The sequence below is a fragment of the Struthio camelus genome, chromosome 5 (genome assembly GCF_040807025.1).
Source record: "Struthio camelus isolate bStrCam1 chromosome 5, bStrCam1.hap1, whole genome shotgun sequence".
NCBI classification, from domain to species: domain Eukaryota; kingdom Metazoa; phylum Chordata; class Aves; order Struthioniformes; family Struthionidae; genus Struthio; species Struthio camelus.
The window spans coordinates 63,804,351-63,824,379 of record NC_090946.1 but is presented as its reverse complement, the minus strand read 5'-3'; the positions used below and the strand labels follow the sequence as shown (position 1 = coordinate 63,824,379).

Below are 20,029 nucleotides of genomic sequence, written 5' to 3'. Positions count from 1 at the left end.
ATTAAGAAGGTGCAAGAGACAGGAATGTGATGCAGTGTCATTATTATGAACTTACTATTTTTATGATACTATAAGTCAAACAAATATGAGATGTCTCCCTGTGGTCAGTTTAATAATAAAAGATTCATATGGCCACATGAAAATTCTTCTTCTTTAAACAGTAATGATCAGGATCTGTTTTTTTTACAGAGGCTTGGTAATGAACTACCTGAAGATTTCACCTCTAGGCTATATATTTATTTCCTGCTTATGTTAGCAGAAATTAAATGCTGTTGGCCTTTCAGAAGCCTGTTTGAGTTTGGTGATCTCAGGTGAGTTCCCAGTGGATAGATGTCTGCAGGACAAAACCCACTTCATCAGTTGCTGATAGTCACCATGACTGAGTGATGTGTGTCTGTATGTTGTTTTTTCTCAGTAAAGGACAAGGAGGATGCCAGTAAACTGGAAACAGTTTTGAATGCTGAGAAAAAGTTAAATACATATATATGTAACGTAATTAGTCCTTTATTGATGCATGTTTGATAAGTGACCTTTTTTTGGATCGAGAAGTCTTTTTTAAAGTCTTCCTTGGTTGCTAGAATAATGAAAAGATTTCCCAGTCATGATTCAAGCAATCAGCACAATTAGCAAAATCTACCCTCAATTTTGTTTCCATTCAGTTTGCAGAAGTAACATCAACAGGAATCCCAAAGCCTCTTCAGAATGCATCATGGTTTGCTTGCAGAGGAAACACTTTGTACTCCTGGTGTCATCATTGCAATCATCTCAAATTCAAGTATGACTGAGCAGGCTCATTATCATTCTCTCCATGTCCTCCCTTACAGCAGCCTCTCCCGCCTCCTCATGTACAGCACAAAACAAGAGCCACAGGGGTGCTTGGATTAGGAAAAGGAGAGACACCCAGCACCTCCCCCCAAGAAAACTTGCTGCACTACTTCCTTCTGCTTCCTTCAAACTATATTATTGCACACCACCAACATATCAAAGTGGAGCCGCTGATACTGATTTGCCCTTCCTGCTTAAGGCTGAACAAAGGCTGGGGACAAGCATGGATGTGTGCATTTATTTAGCTCCTGAATGTGGGTATGAAAACAGTGTCCTAACGTCCAGAGCAAGAGTTTCCTGAGGAGAGCCACAACGCTTCAGGCTGCCTTTTTCACCAGGGCAGATTTCACCCTTTCTCGCAGTTAACTAGCATCCAAGCAACAGATGGGGAAGGAAGATAGACAGAGAGGGGAACTAAGCAAAAAATAGATATGGGGCAAAAGCAGGGGAAAAATTGCCTTAGGGACTAAGTTTAGATTACAACTCTGTTTCCTGAAAATTCAGAAGGTCCTAACCTCAAGGCTGATTCTGATGTGGGTCACTGACACAGGACTCATGCGAATTTTGGGGTCTCTCCCTCAACCCATCTGCAGCAAATGTTCCCCTTCACACAATGAGTTCGTCTCCGCTGTGAAAGAGAGGAGACAGGACAGGGTTAACCTCACACACTCTTCCTTTAGGTCCCCCGAGGGACTGGGGTTTTGTTTTCCTGGCTAAGGGAGGGAAGCTGAGGCAAAACTGTGACTTGAGCTGGAGACCTTTCTGACATAGACTGATACCAACCTGTTTTGGACTTGAAGGAGGAAAGCATTATCACCCGGAGCAGGAGGGAGAGGAGGAAGAATGCAGACTTGGCAAACAGCGAGCATCTGATGATAATGGTCAAACGGAGAAACCAAATGTCCTCCATTTCCCCAAAGCCCCTGAGACCTTGGGAGGGCACTGACACTCCTTGAGCCTCCCTCCTTGACCTCCTACCCCCTCCCTGCAGGCGGACCACATCTCTCAGCTCTGCCTGGGTTTGCCTTGATGCCAGGAGGCTATCCTTAACCCCCGCGGGGAGAAAAGGGGCAGGAGTCTTGCTTGCAGGGTGCCCGATCGCAGCGCCAGCGGCTGGGCTGCTGCCCCACGCCGTGCCTGGGCTTCGACGGTCCCCTGCCCTTCCTTCCCCTCCCCCTGTGCTGCGGAGACTCTGGATGCTGCTCTGCTCCTGCCATGTGCTGCTGCTGCTAGTAGCTAGTCCAGCGTGTCTCTGGCTGCAAACTCCGCCAAACAAGCCTGCATCCTCCTCCAGGGAAGGATACCCAGTAAGTACCAGTGGGAGCCTCCCCTTCCCTCCCCTCCCTAGAGCACCCACTCTGCGACCTCCTCTTACAAAGGGACTCGCAGCTTCTTCCCCTACCTTCCTCTCCCCACCCCCTTTTTAAGCCAGTGCAGAGGGGGCTCAATGAATTCCCTCCAAAGCTATAGGGTGGCTCCCTCCTCCTCCTCCTCCTCCTCCTCCTCCTGCTCTTCTTTCTCCGGCTCTCCTCGCTAGCCTGGCTGCTGCTGCATTCAGCCGGGGTGCTCCCTCAGCCTCTCCCCAGCCATGCCGCTGCAGCTCACCCCGGATGGCTGAGTTTTGTTGCCCCTGTAGTGCCCGGGGCTGAGCTGAGGTGGGCTCGTTTTTGGGGGGGGCAGAGGCTGGAGAGTGCGTGTGCGTGTGGGAGGCGTCCATCAGCTGCGGGGGCTGGCTGGCTCCCCCGGCCTTTGCAAGCCTGCAGGCGCGCCAGCCTGGGTGCCCCCTTAGGTGGGCACAGCCAGAGGTACTGGGCTGCAGTGGGGACCCCACCGCCCCACATCTGCAGGTGGACTGGCGAGCCAGCTGCTGGGAGCCTCCCCGAGAGCCTGCAGCACCCCAGACCTGCTGCCCATCTCCGGCTGCCCCGTCCCTGCTCCCCCCGCTCCCCCCCAGACCCTCTCTGGTGCTCACTTCTTCTCTTCACCTCTCTCTGCTGGGGTGTCTGCACCCCTCCTCATCTGCCCAGTACAAAACCCTCCATTCCCCTCCCCTTTCCTCCCCTCCCCATCTTCCTTGATTTATTTGTGTATTTCTTTCCTTGGCAACCACCAGTTTCCCTCAAACAGCGCAGGCTCCCTATAATTTGAAATTAATTTGTTTGACTGCAGCATTGAGACAGGAAGGTTGGGAATTTATTTAATTTTTTTTTCCTCCCTGTGCAAAAAGGAAGCGATGAAATTTCCAATCGAGACTCCAAGAAAACAGGTGAACTGGGATCCTCAAGGTTGGTGATTCTCTATTACTATAATTACTGTAGTAATAACAATTATTATTATTCCTTTTGCCTAGTGACTCGTAGCAGACTATTTGACTCCAGACGGGAGGAGACGTTGGATGCTCGTCTGCTTCCCATGTGCACTGCTCAATCTTTTTGCTCAGTCCTAGCAGTGCATTAGAAAATGCTCCTCAGATGTGGGGTTGGGTGGGTGTGTAGGTAAAACCTGTTTCAGATGTAAGTTTTATAGCTCTATATCTGATGATTGTCTTCCCTCCCCTCCCTTTTTCTTGAATATTTCCATGGCAAACTTGCCTGGGATGGCTGTGATCTCTGGCTCAGAGCATTGTTTGTTTTGTTTTATCTGTGGCTCCTTTGTTGTTTCTAGTGATCATTGTCTCTGCTAAACGGGTGGTATAGGAGTGGACACAGATGTGACTGCTTGCTCAGAGCTTCTTGATGGCAAATGTCTGTTGGCAAGTAACCGGAGCAAAATGCTGCTGCAATATAACCTGTAGTGTGGGCAATGCAAAAGATATATGTTAAATAATGGAGCCCAAAGGGACCTTTAGGTTCTTTACTCTGTCCTATTATAATTCATCAGCCCAAGTGGGTGGTTTGATTAACTCTATAGTTAGGTGTGGAATCTGTCTTGGGGAGTGTGTTTGTGTGATGGTGGAAGGAGATTTACGCCAGTGCAGTAGTTTTCAGTAAAATGATTCAATGAAATATTCTCCTTTTCTGGCATGGGGAGAAGGTTCAAATGCAACCTACAGAAGAAGTGACTTAGCCCTCCCCCCCGCCCCCCAGCACTTTGTATACTGGTGTGTCATATTTCTGTACATTGGTACAAGAGCAGAACAAGTTGGAAGCCATACGCTCAGGTTTGCAGCAGAACTGCTGGCAGCCAGTTGCTGTTCAGCAGTGATTGCAGGATGTTAGCATGGGCTTTGATTATTCACTTTTATTCCGCAGGTTTGGTTATAGCGGTCAGTGTGTCTGTCATCCTCCCTACCCTGGTATCTACAACATGAAATATTGCAAACAGTTTCTTCTGGCATAGAAGGAATATAGCAGGATACACATCTTTCTGCTGAGCGGATCTGATGTAGTATTTGAATAGTATGCACAATTAAGCTTTAGTTTAAGCCTTACTACAGCTTTAATTAGGTGAAGGCTGAAATCGACATGTAAGCCTCCTCCACCCTCCGCTTCACAATGAGCACATGGGCAGTGGTGCTAACAGAGATTTGATGATTTTAGTAACTCTATATTCCTTATACTTACAGTCAAAATTCTGCATGGTGAAAATTTGCTCTTCCTAGGTGCTTTTGTGAATTCATGTTTGCTGTTGCTTCGTTCTACTTCATGTTATGTATTGCAAAAAGCCTTTTACTGAAAAAAAGCTGTTTTCTCTCTTTCCCCTTTCCTGCCTGTACTGATAGCATTCTGTATATTGCTCCTACGCTTGGCAATCAGCTCTGAAGGATCCAACAGGTGGTTGGTCACAATCTACTAATGTATCTGAAACCTCAGTGTACTGAAACACATAAAACACCTCAAACGCAGCAGGTTTCCTTTCTACTGGGATAAATCCTTGCTAAGGACTGCAGAATCCTGCCTGTTATTTCCCCTCAGTGTATTGACTTCATTATCTGAGCAGCAAGGGTGCTAATGTATAGCCAGGAAGGAAGCAAAAAATGTTAATTTCTAATTCTCTGAGGGACTCAGGAAATAGATAAAAATCAGTGGCATGGACAAGGCAAATTGGTAAGGAAAAGTTTTCTAAGGTCCAGTCCTTTAATCCATATATGAACAGTCCTATGACATTATATGCACATAGTTCCACTGAAGAATTAGTGGTGTGGGTAGAAGACATATAGTAGATCAGAGTTCCATTTTTTTTGAAATAAGAGTGTATTTACATAGATATAAATGTTAGCAAAGATCTACACAAAAATACTAAGAACCCTAAAATGAATTTGTTTTACAATCATATATAGTTTGTTCTACATGTACATGTGAAGAATGCTGTTCCATTTCTTATAGTTTATGATATCTTTGGAGTTAAGAACTGAAGAGAGATACAAAGATCCACATGTAGAAATCTGGCAGTACAAGGATAGAAGCAGTCCTAATTCTTAAAAGCAGGACTCGTGTCTAGTTAATGCTCACCCTCAGATAGCAGGGTCATTCCACTGTGTATTGTGTGATACTATGATAGTGCACTGTTCTGGTTGTCAGACAGAGAACCAGTGGTTTCCACAGTTTTATCTAATATGAAGCGTGCTGACCTGTACCAACAGTAGCTCAAGTATATCAGCTGATGTTTTTGGTAAGGAAGGCAGCAGTTTGGAGATGTAAAAGAGACCTATGGTATCTTTAAAGGTGGTTTTAGATTAGATTATTCCAGGCAATATTTTCTAGGAACACATAGGAATACATTTTCTAAAGGCCATGGATTTCGTTATGGAGATATGGCTGGCTTGGGACTAATGATGTCGCTGATTTGAACCCAGGTTAGAATGGCATCACTGAAATGAATTTATGCTCAAATTCCAGAATAATCGCAGTACTATAAATATTTCGATAGATAAATAGATTTGAGCCTGATGGTTTCTTGCATAAAACTGGTATTCTCAATTCACATCAGCAAAGATCAATACAGCATAGAAAGGCTTTGTGGAGAGAACACGTTTAAAGGAGGAGAATTGACATGAGGGATTGTGTCTGACAGACAGCTAATTGGAGGTTGATTTCTCAGCCGCTAGACTGGAATGAATAGGGCATGGAGACTGAAATGTGCTTTTATCTTGTCGTATAGTACCCACTCATCTCGGATATTTGTACTGTCCCTGTATAAGTTCTGTGTGTTTTCTAGATAAACCAAATATTTCATAAACCTGTACAGTTATGTCCCCTACTATCCCACGCAATCAAACTATATAATCCCATTCATAAACTGATCAAACTCCATCCCAAAAGTCAATGAATTTGTCCCTAGCATTCTAATATGAAAGCTATCCTAGAATCTCCTTTATATTGATTAAAACGAGTATAACAGTCTACGTAGTAATCATGTACAGTGAGTGAATCAGGTAATAAATGAGTTAGAAAAAACAAACAGGCATCTCAAGAATGTAGTCATTTTAGGGAGAGTGGGGTACACTGAGTAAGGTATAGGATCTCACACTGAAAAAAAGGCTGCTGTTTGTGTTGGTGTTGGAATCAGTCTGGGTTTATATAGTCATAAAACATTTGATCTACCGATCATTTATTTTTGCTTCTCTCATTTGAGACAATTCAGGCAATCTAACATTCACTGAAATTAGAGAAAGATCCAGTTTTTAGTTTCATACATCACACGATTTCCCATCTAACTGCCTCTGAATTTAAGGTTGGATTTACAGCAGCCCATGAAGATGTTAACTCTTGTAATTGTTCTTCTCATCCTTCCTCTTACCCACGCTCCTCCTGCTGTTTGTTAAACCAACCTGTTGTCCTCGTTTAAATTAGTTTATAAACTCTTTGCACATATATTTTTATACAGAACCTGAAACACATTAAGTCCCTCATCCTGACTGAGACATCTGGATATTACAGCAATATCAAATTATTTCTACTTATTATCTTGTTATTTGCTTAAAATTGCTGTTTCTTGGGAGAAAAGTGACTCTGGAATAACACATGTACTGGAGCTAAGCTCCAGCTTGCGCATGCATTGGTAAAAGATAGTTTTAAGAACACTTTAAGATGGTATGAAAATAGCCTTGAAAGTGTTCCTTTAAAGAGCTGATTTTCTAAAGTGAATATATTACTGTAATTTGTCTTATTTGTCTAAGAGGAATTTCCTTGGCTTGAAGAAGGGTAGATAGGACACTTTCCAATATGCTCAGAAATTATCCCTAAGCATGAATGTCTTGCAGGGTGATAGCAAGATGTCCTTTCCAAGGAAGGTATGTTTATCTTCATGATCCTTTTAGCAGGCAGATGAGGGAGCTCAATTTTAAGCTGCTCTGATAACACGTTCAGGAGGTCCTAGTCCATCCTTCGAGCCTGTAGTTTGATGCTGTCACTTTAGTGATATGAGCTGTCAAAACCTGTGGAATTTCAAAGCTCTGAAGCTTTGATACAACTACCTGACATCTATCACAAAGATGTCTTTTGTGTAGGATTGTTTTCTGCAGTTTGGGGCTCTAAAATCACACATTTATTATCATCCTTATATTTAGTGTAGGAGTTAGTGGTCTGTGGGGAATTCGAGCTGTGGTTGAGAGTCAGGAGTTCCTCCTCAGATTCTGCCAGTGACTTAATGTTTAACCTTCAGTGAGTCACTTAACCTGTCTGTTCCTCCCTTTTTCCCTGACTGCAGAATGAGAATATTAATACTTCCCTAATGCACAAGGGTGTTGTGAAATATAATTAACTTGTTTAGAGCAATCTAAGATCTGCTACTGAAAGAAGAACATATGTATTGCAATCAAATGCTAAAACAATTTGGAGGGAGCAAAATAGCCTCTGTCTTCATACACACATCACATCATTTAAGAAATGAGGTTATCTCAGCACTTTACAACTAGAGGAAGCTAATATTACTTACACATCTTTACAGATACTGAGGACTCAACTGAGTTTGCCGTTAGAGGTATCTGGAGCCGTTTTATATTCCCCAGCTGCCGCTCCAGAGGGCCACAAGTCTTCCACAGGTCCTATGTCACCTGCCATGGGATTTCTCACTTCACTGAGACACCTCAGGTGGCCCTGGACACCTACATGTGGGGCAACTGAGCTGATCTAGGGTGCTTTCATGCAGATATCAGAATTGGATCATCTCTTGATGGCTGCTTGCTCAAAGAAATCTTCAGTATTGACTACTCAGTATGCTGGTACTTGCTACACTGTTACAAACTGCTCCAGTTGCTGTTTTTTTCCTATGCTTTAATGTCAAAGAGGCCAATGCAGAAGGCAAACTGTATTATAAAGGCATAGGTGAACAGGATGGGGATGTTCATTTCTGTCTTTTGTTTTCAAGAAAATATATTAAAAGAGGAGGTGTATTTGTATTTTATAGGACAGAGTGCAACTGTGATTCATTTCAGGCCCCAAAAGCGTGTATTTAGCCATGCAGCCTTCCTCTTTTATAGAGTGGTGTGCAAGCTATGCCAGCAAATGCTTCTGAGGGGCGCTATGATGCTCCTAAACTTCCCCTTATAAATTATAACCTTTTTGTCTCTACCAATTATAAACACAGTGCCCACTTGCCTTAATCATGTGAGCAGGATCATTGCAATTAATAGCCTTATTCACATTAGGAAGGCAAAGAGTTTAATTTGAGACACATTCTAATTTATGCAGTTTTCCTATAGATCCCGATGAATGTACAGTTTGCTGTGTGTTTTGCATGCGTGTTCCCTGACAGGCATAGTCAGTATTTGTTTTATAGCAATGATCCCATTAGATTTTGCGTGCAGATTTTTTGTCTTCCGTTACCCTTTTCGGCTCTCTAGTGCTGGACAAGACTCTTTTTTTAGAATTTCATGGAACTTGTGGGCTAGATAACTTATATCTTTTTGCACTAAAAAGTCAATTCTTAGTAGCTCAGTGTAAGAAGACTTTGCTGTGGAAAGCTATGATGTGTAAAGAAGTAGCTCTGATCCCAGCAAAGGAAGGCAGGTTATAGAGCACTTAATAGTTGAATCACAAAATCCTACTTGCCACTGCACCATCTAACAGGTCAGGGCTATGCTGTGCCTGATCAGCAGAGATTGCAGAACACCTATAAAAAGTTGATTTTAAAGAGAAATTTGACAGAGCATAGAGATCACATAAACTGGAGGGCACTTTTGCAAGTATAAATTGCAGAATGTTGTGAACAGCCAATACTGAAAAATACAGTAAGGCAGGAAAACTAGAAGAATATGGAGAACAAATAAAAGAAAATGAAGAAATCAAAGCTTTACTAAAGGCTCTGAGGAACTTGCCTGTGAGGCAGATGAAGACTGTGGACCATAGTATGGTAGGAGATAGGAATATAAGACTAGATTAGCAGAGAGAAAGAGAGCAGAGGGCTATTAGCTTAATCATTGTCATCTTTAGGATGAGCTAGAAATTGAAAAATTAAGGAATCAGAAAATAAAAATTAGTAGTAAAGCAGAGGCAGAGTACAAGACTGTACAGAGGCTTTCTTAATAGTAATAGTGAGGAAAGATTGAACTCTAGTCTAGGTGAGAAGGAAGAAGAGTAGGATATCATTAAGATAGCGTCCATATTGTGAGAAAAAAGGGATTAAACAAATCAAAAGCTGTATGAAGCTGGAAGTCTAAGACAGAGAGAGCAGTAAAATTATCATTTGGAGAAGTTAAGACAGAATTATCATTTCAGTGAAGAATATCAGTGCTATTTTTGCCATATACGTACAAGAGTAATCCATTAATAGGCTTTTGGACAACTCTTGAAAACTGTATGATGCCGTCCTGAAGGGATGGAGTTTGCTTTTGGGTCTATGCTGTAGGTGAAAGATATATGATATCACTTGTAATTGGAGAGCTTTTGGTTCAGCTTTTGGAATTGATGTGGGTTTATCTAGCTAGTGTATGGAGTATATCAGCTCCAGACAGAAGGGTGCATATATATGGTAATACCATTTAAATCTTGTTCTCCTGATAGAATCTGGAGCTGCAAATTTTACCTCTCACTTCATTGGGAGCAGCATGAGAAAAGTATCAGTACTGTGTTGTCCCCACAGCTTTACTGAGTTAAGAGTAAAGGAATGTCTGGAATCACTGGAAGAACGGATATACTCAACGTTATATTGCAGATAGGGCAAGTATATGGAGTGAAAGGGGGAGGGAACAATGAGGAAACCAAGGTAAGAAAGGGTAACAGACACATTAAGATTCAGTAGGTACAGTATTACGGAATTCAGTGTAATAGGAATGTTTAACTTTTATTTTGTAATAGTCTCAGTGTAGTAGCAAAAACCAAAGCAGAAAATATAAATGCTGAGCACTTATCTCTTTTTTTCATAGCATTTTTATGGAAAGAAATTACATTCAGGGAAGGGCTAAATACAACCTTTTCTGACATCTTTTTATAGCAGTGCTTCTTTTTTGCTTTTGTTTTCTGTAAGAAGCTGAAAACATCTTGGAACCTGGCATTTGTCACATAGGCTGCTCATATTCTAGTCTCTGAGACGTTGTTTATACTTCTAGTGTTTGTCTATATAAAATATATATAAAAATACTTTAGCTATAATGAAAACTATGCTCTAAGATGAACTTGCTGACTTTTGTAAACTGCAATGCAGTTCTCACTAGTTATATGAACAAGATAAAACAACAAATGAGAACAACACATATCATATACCATTGTACTTCAGAGTGGTAGTGCTAGTCCATGTTGGTCCATGGTCCACTGTTGTTCCGCCAATGTAGTTTGTGGCCTGCTTTTCACGGTTACAATCAGCATACAATCAGATTTTAATTCAGAATATTTAAAGAAAATAATATTTCAAAAGTGAACTGTGAATGTCTTACCATGTTTATGAACCACAGAGTTTAGTGCATATTTCCTTGGTCTGGGAATGCCAAGACCAAGAATTCAGATTCCATCCTTTCCTTTAACTGCTGATAAAATTCTCTTGCTATTACAAATGTTATTATTGACAAAAATCTTAAGCAATCATTTCAGATTAGTTAAATCCCAAATGCATGTATTATCTGTCATTCACATGTCCCAGTATATGAGCATAGGAGATCACTAGTAAGATTTTGAGGTTAGGGTGCAAATTTCAGTTTGGACATGTCTTGTTGGAGGTGGAAATGAAAGCCAGTAGGATGATAGAATCTGTTATCAAAAGTTAGGTAGGGAAAAAAAAAGACGGAAGAGAATGCACAGGGCTGTCTTCATTTCATTTTTCTGTTTTTAAAAGACCTGGGCTGCAAGCTGGAGTTGTAATGAGGGCATGACATATAAAATGGGGATTGAAATTTGTTGTTCTTTGGATCTGGGGTCCAGCTGCAAAGTCTGGATCTGAATTCAGATTTTCTTGAAAGTCCCAACATAGTTAGATATGGGCGTTTGGTTTCAGTTTACTCTTTGAAATTTAAGAGGAGATTTGAAGAGAAATTGAGACCTAACAAGAAGAGAAAGGAAAGTTACTTCAAGTAATAGAGACGACAAAAGAATAGGGGCCCAAAGCGTGAAACAGTCCGACCTGCTGCCAGAGATGCAGAACATGCAGAATGAGGAGAATGTCCCTGTGGCCTGGCTGTAAATGTTCTGAAAAAAAACTGGGTGGGTATGAAGACAAGTTTGGTTGCTTATAAGAAAAATTCACTTTTTTCAAGTGCATAATGTTCTACCTTTTAGAAGTAGGCACCTAACCTAAGGCATATTGAGAAAAAGAAGAAGAATCTTTATGTTGTCTATTCGCTCCTCAGGCATGTATGGGGATGTTCCTCTCTGAGCAAAACCACAGCGCAGTTTAAAAACGATTGTAAGTAATCTTATGGACATATTACAAAATATCTTCATCTAATAAAGTAAATATATTCATAGATGATGATCTGTTTACTTGGCTAACCCTTTATAGGAGAATTATGGTCATATTTCTTCAGTTTGTTCCTCATTCTGCCCTCAAAGAGATGCATTGAATAGATATTTAATTTGCTTCAGATCTCTGTCTTTCTAGATGATGCTTGACTGGCTGTGACCATTATTTGCTGAAGGCAATAGACAGTGTAACTACTAGGGGGTAACAAAAGTTAACATCCTAAAAAAGCATTTTCTTATAAAGCAGTACAAGTTATTTTGGAATTACTATCCTAGAGGATCATCTCAGTGTTTTAAACATCATGCTTTGGGTACCTAGATTTGTTAGAGCCATATGTTCATATCTCAGCAGGGCTGACTCATCTTTTCTTCCCTAGGAGGCAGAAACAACATGTTGCTGACTTTACTGGATAGTGGTTTTGGAAGACCTTAAACATGTGCCACCAAGATTCCTAAGATTCAATGATGTGTGGTAAAAGGGTGCTTAGACTATTTCTTTCTTACCCAATACTGCAATATAATAGTACTGGTATGGTTTTAGAATAGCAAATACAAACTGACAGCTTGCCAGGGGATTTATCCTCCCATATTTCAACTTTTCATTTTAAAAGAAAAAAAAAAAGAAAGTCAGTAGCTACTAAAGGTGAAAAACCTCAGTGATGAAATAATTATAAAAGAAATGGTACTGCAGAATCTCCCAGCTGAAATGAGGGGAGCAGTTCATATATCTCAAAGACATTGCTCTCGGTTAACTCAGATCCATCACTGATTATTTAAATGTCAAGACTGCTAAGTTTGGATTGCACAGGAATGGGAGATGCAGGGTAATCTTGGTTAGCAGCAGTCATGACAGCTACAAAAATAAAACCAAAACTACCTCTTTATGATGCTACAACCACCACACTAATTTGCCTTCATGAGAAGCAGGGTTCATTACTTGGTTACAATGATGTATGGATATGCAGTGTGAGACCTGAATCGCTCATTGCTGCCAGACTCTGTTTGTTGATTTAGTTGTGTAGAAGTAGGCAGAGATTGTAAGGCAGCTGAGACGTCTGCACAGGGCTTGTGTGATAAAGGACATAAGGGAGACCTCTACGCTTCTGAAGTTCAACCGCTGAAGGCCGAGCAGGATATCCTAAGGCCTCTCATATGGCACTAGATAGTTTAAGCCATTTGAGTGAGACTTATTTTGAGAATAAAATACCTAAATACAGGTAGGTATCTAAACAAAATGGAGAAGTATCCTAAGTTTCTAAAGACTATGGCTAGTGGAAATCTAAGCAAATATAGTTGGTGGAGCCTGGCGAACTATTTCAGTAGATGTCTACCTTAGGGTGAGCAGAATCACTCTCCAGGCTCGACTGACTGATTTGACCACATCTGTATTGACTCTAATGAATTGCATTCCAAATCACAGTAGAGGGAAGAACTGAACTAGGGGATGTTCCTGCTCATATTTTGAACTTTAGCCCAAATGGCTTTAGGTAGGTTCTCAGTAGGAGGATTTAGGTTAGGTCTGCCAGTCTTTCCTGGTGGATTCATTCTCAATCTGTTCATGCTTTGAAATTACAAGAAGTTAGGCAGTCATGGTTAGTGCATCTCTATTGAAAGTAAGTTATAAAATATTACTTTGAGCTTGGCATTGTTAGCAGTGATTTCATGGTTTTTCGCTGGCTCTGAGTGCAGGCAGGTGAATGAGTTCACACCCACCTGCACCCACTGTGCTGACATACCTTGCTTAGGTGAAGTTTAACTGTGGGCAAAGTTGACTAGACGGTCGCAGTTGTGTCTTTCTTAAGTCTGATCTGTGAGAGCTTGTAGCTCCATATCCGTAATGCAGTATGGCAACACTGTGAGGTGCTGTGAGATGTTAGAAGCTATGTGATATCAGCAGATGCCATGCTTATGTGGCTATAAAGTTTTGTCATAGTTCTCATTATAATTGCATTTCTACATTACTACCTGAAGTAGTATACTATGTAACAGCCTCCAAGCTAGCTTAACTGTGCAGCCTGAATCAGGCTGGCATTGACATGAAGCTCTGTGTGCCTGACCAGCTTCTCAGTGACACTGTTTCGTGTCTTCTGTATATGATATACTGCCATGTGCAGCATAATGAGTCTGGAGTCTCTTTTTATTGTCTTACAAGCAAACTAGAAAGGTAAATCATTCTGACTGTGGCCTCTCTACTAATGCAACTTACTTACCAAAAGCGTAAAAGAAAAATGTATGTGTTACGAAGAATTAAGAATAAGAACAAATAGGAATGAAAAAGTGCATTTAAAACAGTAGCTCCCTCCTTCTTATGTAAGTCTTTCCTGTACAGAGTCATTTTTAAATAGCTTGTGTTACATATATTCTCTGTCCTATTCCAGAATAAATTTTAAAAGCGTAGAAAAGACTTTATTTACTTTAACTAAGGCTCACTTACTATGTGTAGGAATTTGAGACTGTCTAAATAATCTGGATTCCCAGTAAATGCAATTAGCGTAGCTCCAGTGAACTCAAAAATCTCCCAGTTAGTGTACTTCTTGCAAGATTTCTGTTCATTACCACATGGTAAAAGAACCATTCCTATTGCTGTTGCACAGAGAATTTGAGAAATTACCAATAGTTGAAGTAGTGGATCAATACCGAAATTTGCTGGAATTCAAAATATTTTTTGTGTACATTCAGATCATTAGCCAGACTGGATACTGTTGCCACTGTAAAAATTCTTGCTTTTCCTTCATATAAAATAGTGTAAGTGTGAACTCTTTAGGTATGGTCAGTAATGTGTATATATGTCCTTAAGGATGCTCCAAGAAATCTTTGAAGGGACGCAATTAGTACTGAAGCTCTATTCTTATTCTAGATTTGGAGGTTATTGTCATTTTTCAGATGTTTTCTGGCCTTACCCATATGTGAAAGGTCTATTCCTTGGCTATTAACCTAAGGGAGTTCTGCAAGAGATACTGTGCTGCCCTGGCTGAGTGATGCGTTGGCCTCTCACAGTTCCAGTCTATAATATGCTCGGTGGTGTTACTGTAGTCCCCCTTCACATGATTGTGAGGCTATCAAGAGATTCCTACACTGCACTGTTAAGCTGCACCCCTGGCAGACAGCCACTATCAATCATATTTTATATGGATATCAGATAGCTTCCTGCTGTGGAGGCCAGCATGAATCTTTGCTTTGTTGTTTGTCTCCTGTTTGCTCATTTTACCACTAGGTCGCTGTCAGTAAGAATGTTCTTCCTTTTGTACCTTGGCCTTCTTATGTTAAATTGTTGCAAGACTTAGGTTTGCTTCACTGGCTAGCCTGGCCCTGAGACCATTATCTGAATTTCTTCTGAGTCCTTGAAATGGGATATTTAGAAGATGAAGATCTCAGTTCTGGTACTCTAGCAGCAGGACACGTAGCTAAAACTCTGACCCAACATCATCCTACGAGCGCTCTGAAATAAAACATCTTGAAGTCTTCTAGCGGGAGATTCAAACTCTTCCTAAACACTACTAGATTCCTGAGGCAATTGCTGGAGAGGAAAATGTAGTAGATGCATTTCACTCAACAACATGTCATGGTGCCATGAAGATTTTTTTTATAAGTCTGTAAAAGGAAGTCTATGAATAAGCAGCAGCATCACTGCCTCAACCTGTCTGCTCTTTGTCTAAGGGTGAAATCTGCAGAGAACCAGAGAGTAGCTGTTTCTTCCTTAGTACTTCTGCTTGAGGCTTGTAACCTATGGACAAGAATGTTTTTCTAAACATTACCTAATGAGGAAAAACAATGGCATGCTCTCATCTCTTCTGACAGAAACTCTTTAACCTGAAGTCATCTCTGTACCGAAAGGTCTTGAGCCAAGAGTGTTTCTCTCCAATTTAACTTCTGACAGAGCAGAGATCCAGATGAACTAGATGTCCCAATTTTAGCAGGACCAAGAAATACTGACCTACGGCTAAGGAAACACGTTTTTAGCAGTGATCCATTAGTTTCAGTCTTATTTCGGAAAGGGAAAGATGAGAATTTTTCTTAGGTTTCTCTGTATTCAGTTTCTCTATAAATAGATTCATAAACCTGGTGATAGAGCTGCTGCCAATGAGAGCGTGTTGGAACAAACACAGTCACCACTCTTGAAGCAGAAGGGCTCCTTATTAGGGACTTGCCACTGCCAATCACTTCTAAGCTCCCCTCAACTCTTCCTACTCCTCACTGCAATGCTCTTCTACTGTATTTTCCATTTTCCAGTACCTGAAGTACTTTGCCAGAGAGGGGAGTTCATTGATGAGTCCTGTTACACGTGAACATGTGCTTGGCTCTTTGCTGTGGGCTCAAGTGTCAGAGGCGATGGGGAGGGTAGATGAATGCAAAGTGCCAAGAAGAGGAACTGACCAGCAAGTTGCAGGTATGCTGCCTTCCATGCTGCCAGCAGCATTGCAGGGAAGTGAGGGACAAGAACAGATGGGTGGATTTGGAGGAGGGCAGGGTGGAAGAGAGGTCAGGGGAGAGAGAAAGCAAAGCAAGGGAAACAAAATCTGAACTGCCCTCCAGCACTGTACAATCTCACTCCAGCACAAGACAAATCTCCCTCAAGTATTCGTCTGGACTTGGCAGCTCTTGTAAGTAGTGTTACAGGTGGTGTCAGTAGCAGTGCATCTTCATGTTAATGCCAGTAAATGTTAACTAGGAACCCCGCAGAACTGCTGTCCAGAAGCCAAACCAGAAAGAAAAAATGAAGATGCTTTCAGCTGTTCCTGGAGTTCATGCCCTGCCTAGTACATCCGCTCTTTCAACCAGTGAGCTGTCATGTCTGCCTTAAAAAACTGCAGTGGTTGGGAGAGGGGGGAGGGAGGGGAAAGTATCTCAGCATCCCGTGACTGTGACTTTTACTGAGATTTTTTAATGTCAGTGCGTAAGTTCTTGCTGATACCTGTGCAAGCCAACCTTGAAGTTCCTGGTTTTTTCCCTGCAATTTGCATAGCCTCATTATGCAGAAGCTCTAAGGCTGTGTTTACAATAGCCTGACTCTTGCGAAGTCCATTTTAGGTTTGTAGGCGGGTTCTAACATCAGTTTAGGCAGCACTGAGGCTGGGTCAGAATCTGTCGGGAACTTCTTGTAAATAATCAGCGAGAGCAGCTTACACATGGGTATTGTATTTTTCCTTTATGACCAAAAAAAGAAAGGAATAAGATTTATGATAATCTATTAGTCTTGTAACAGATAGACTAGCATTTTGTTCATGTGTAGTGGGAAAGAACGTGCCCCTTAAAAGAAGCTGAACTTTGCTAATACATTGAGGACAATTGTACATGCTTATTGCACATATGACAAAGACCTTGTTTTAATCAACTTTCAAAATTACTTTTTAATTCAGTCCATTTGCTAACATGTGTGTGGCGATGCTTACATGAGACAAACTGTGAATACATACAGTATCATTTTTTCTTAGTGTAACAGGAGTTATCTTTTATTAAAAAATGCTTTGAGATATTTAGATAATCATGAAAGATTATTGCAGGCTTCTGGCATGACTAACGCAAAGGAGAATGGTGAGATGTATTTTGACTATCTTACGTAGAAATGGAAGGCTGGAAAGAATTTCAAGATCGTTTCCCTGCTTTGAGTCAGGACTAGAAAATCAAGATGAATGACTCGGAATTCTTTTTTTATTTCATACCCTTAACATTTTTCCAGTTTCTTTACAGACCCTGCAGGATGAATAAAAGCCTACAACATTAGGCTGTTTTTCTTGGTTGCCTTTCTCCGATAGCTTAGAATTTGTTCATGGGTCCTTGAGGTATGCAGGGCACATGTTGAAAATATTGACCTAAATGATTTCTGGCAGAGGATTGTATGTCCTGCTCTTATAAACTTCCAGTGAAGAAGATTTCAATATGTCCATAGGTGTTCACATCCTTAACTATCCTTGTAGTTAAATTTTTTCCTGATATATTATCCACTATTTCCTTGATATAGATTAATCAGTTATTTCTTGCCCTTTTCTTAAGGAATCCTGGGAACAATTCATGACTATCTTTGGTTAGCCGGTGTCTTATTTTAGTTTGTGAGATTACAGTTCATATTTCTGCACTTAGTCTAAACAACACTTTTCCTTTGTATTAAGACCACTACTTGGAAAGTTGCGGTGAAAATGTAAGTGCCATATTGAAAAGATGACTGCATTGATACTCAAACATTTTGTGTCATGGGCAAATGACATTTGAGTATGTGTTGGAGTTTGATTAACTGTAGTATGAGCCAAGATTCGAGATTAGTCAAAACTGGTTTAAGGAAACCACTGAAATTCCCCCTATTTTGCCTCTTGAAGTTTGCTAACTCATCCTTTCCTTCTATTTTCCTATGCTCTTAACACTCAATTACAATGAATCATGTCAGTATCTAGTCATCATTCAATATTTGGGTGATAAGTGAAGCAGAGAAAGATGCTGAATACATCAGCCTTTTATGTGCCATTCAGAGTTTGCTCCCATTTTCAATTAGCCTGAAGAAAGAAAAATGTATCTTTATCTTTAGTGGTTGCTCACTGTATGCAGTCGTATGAAAGTCTATTTAGAACCTCAAAATGGACGTTAAATTAAAGAAATAAAGAACAGACGTTCAAAATTGGAATTTCTGGCCCTTTTCTGATAGGTCTTAAAATGCGCAGGAGCGAGAGAGTGGATTTCTATTCTCACCTCATCATTTGTCATGTGATCTTTTGTTAAGCAATTTGATTTTTGTCTAAAGTATACCTGCACAGTCTTATTCAGCTAGAGTCAAACTCTGCCCTTTGAGCCAGGCAGACCTAAGCGAACTCTGAACTCAAACCTGTCTGATACAGCACTGTTTTGAAGCAAATGCTGTCTTCTGCTAAGAGGCTAGTCCTATTAATTAGCATAGCACTATGCTAGTGGAGCTACTTGCCTTTTCTTGGCTTGAAGTTGGTTTCTGTGCAGATCTCGATGAAAATTGGATCTGCCTGCAAGAAGGAGCATAAACATATTTTTGAATTCCTCACATGTAAGACTAAGGAAAATGATCATTGTCCAGTGCTGGATTTTTCCAGAATGGTTTGAAAGACAGTGACCTGTGACAATTATTGCTATTTGTAATAGATTCAGAACAAGGACACTCTTATTTTAAACAGTGCTGTTGTGTGAAATTACAGCCACTGTTTTGAAGAGTTTACGCTGTGTGAAATGAATAGTTACAATTGTGTAGTTATTAATCAGGACATATAAGAAACTGATATAGGATTAGATTTGTTGGCTTAGTGAGATTTTCTGCTTTTTGTATGGTTAAGTCCAAATAGATTTTAGTCCTGCAGACATTTCTTTGTGAGATTTTCCTTTCCCTGCTTTGAAAGACGCGTGGCGTTTGTTTGAGCTGCTGTTCTTGTGTTGTTGAAAGAATTTACCTTTAAAAATGGCAGCACCCTTCAAAAGTACAATAAGAACTATATTCAGACCCTCCTCTCTCTTTTAACAGTTCCCTGACTAAAATTAAATTAGATCGTACAAACTTCTTTTTTTGTCTCTTTAGGGAGACTAAGTTTAAAATTCCTAAAGTGAAATGATAGAATCCCAGAGAAAAGTCTTTCAGTACCCTCACAAAAATCTACTGAAAACAAAGAAAAAGGAAATGGCATAGCTGAGTGGAATGGCAATTAGATTGAGTCTTTAATCTTTTACACACTTGTTAAACTAATCACAAACAGATTAATAAGTAATACAACCAGTCAAGTTTACCCACCACTCAATTTCTAGCTATTCGATATCTGCAAGCAGATTATGATTTCCTTATATATTTTTTTTAGTTTTGATGAATAATTGGTCAGAGAAATCACAGTTTATGGCTCCTTTTCCTTGACTAGTTAAGAGCATGTGCACTTCCTGCCAGCATGAAATATTTAAAGAAGGAAAAAATGGTCCTGAACAATACACGCTGCGTTGTGCTCTCACCCATATTATCCCTTGTGCAAACTGTCATGGAAGTCAAGCAGTGAAGTATGTGGTTTTAGTCAGGCAGTTTGCTGCACAACTGAATGAAAGCAGTGATACTGTAGTAGTATGGAGAGTAGGAAAAAAATATATGCAGAATTATTTCCTGGAGAATGTTCCTATGAGACTTGTCCCTTGGAGAAGGCTACTATCAAATAGGTGTGACGGTGTCTTTCAGTGGAAGGCAAGATTCATTCTAACGTGCTACTGCACAGGTAAAGTTTTTTTGTCTGCCACTAAAGAAGCTCTCCAGGAGCAGTTAAGAGTCTTAAATATCCCTTAATTTTTCTGATCTCCAGTGCTCACCACCAGTACATGAAGACTCTCTTTTGATAATTCCTACAGAAAGAGAGGCCTCAACTCAGGCCACACTGATTACTTAGTTTCTACTA

The 20,029-nt window shown here is 40.6% G+C and overlaps 1 protein-coding gene across 2 annotated transcripts in view; it reads left to right on the top strand.

The window, feature by feature from the left end:
* The first annotated feature begins 1,976 nt into the window (after positions 1-1,976).
* The window catches only part of KCNK10 (potassium two pore domain channel subfamily K member 10), an 82,537-nt gene continuing 64,484 nt past the window's right edge, over positions 1,977-20,029 (top strand). The window contains exons 1-2 of one of the 2 annotated variants that reach the window (XM_009689831.2): positions 1,977-2,132; positions 3,053-3,110. In XM_009689831.2, coding sequence (XP_009688126.2) covers positions 2,022-2,132; positions 3,053-3,110 — 169 coding nt within the window. In that variant the 5' untranslated portion in view covers positions 1,977-2,021. Of the gene's footprint in view, positions 2,133-2,338; positions 2,481-3,052; positions 3,111-20,029 lie in introns of those variants that run through there. The other variant, XM_068946737.1, reaches the window with a different exon arrangement.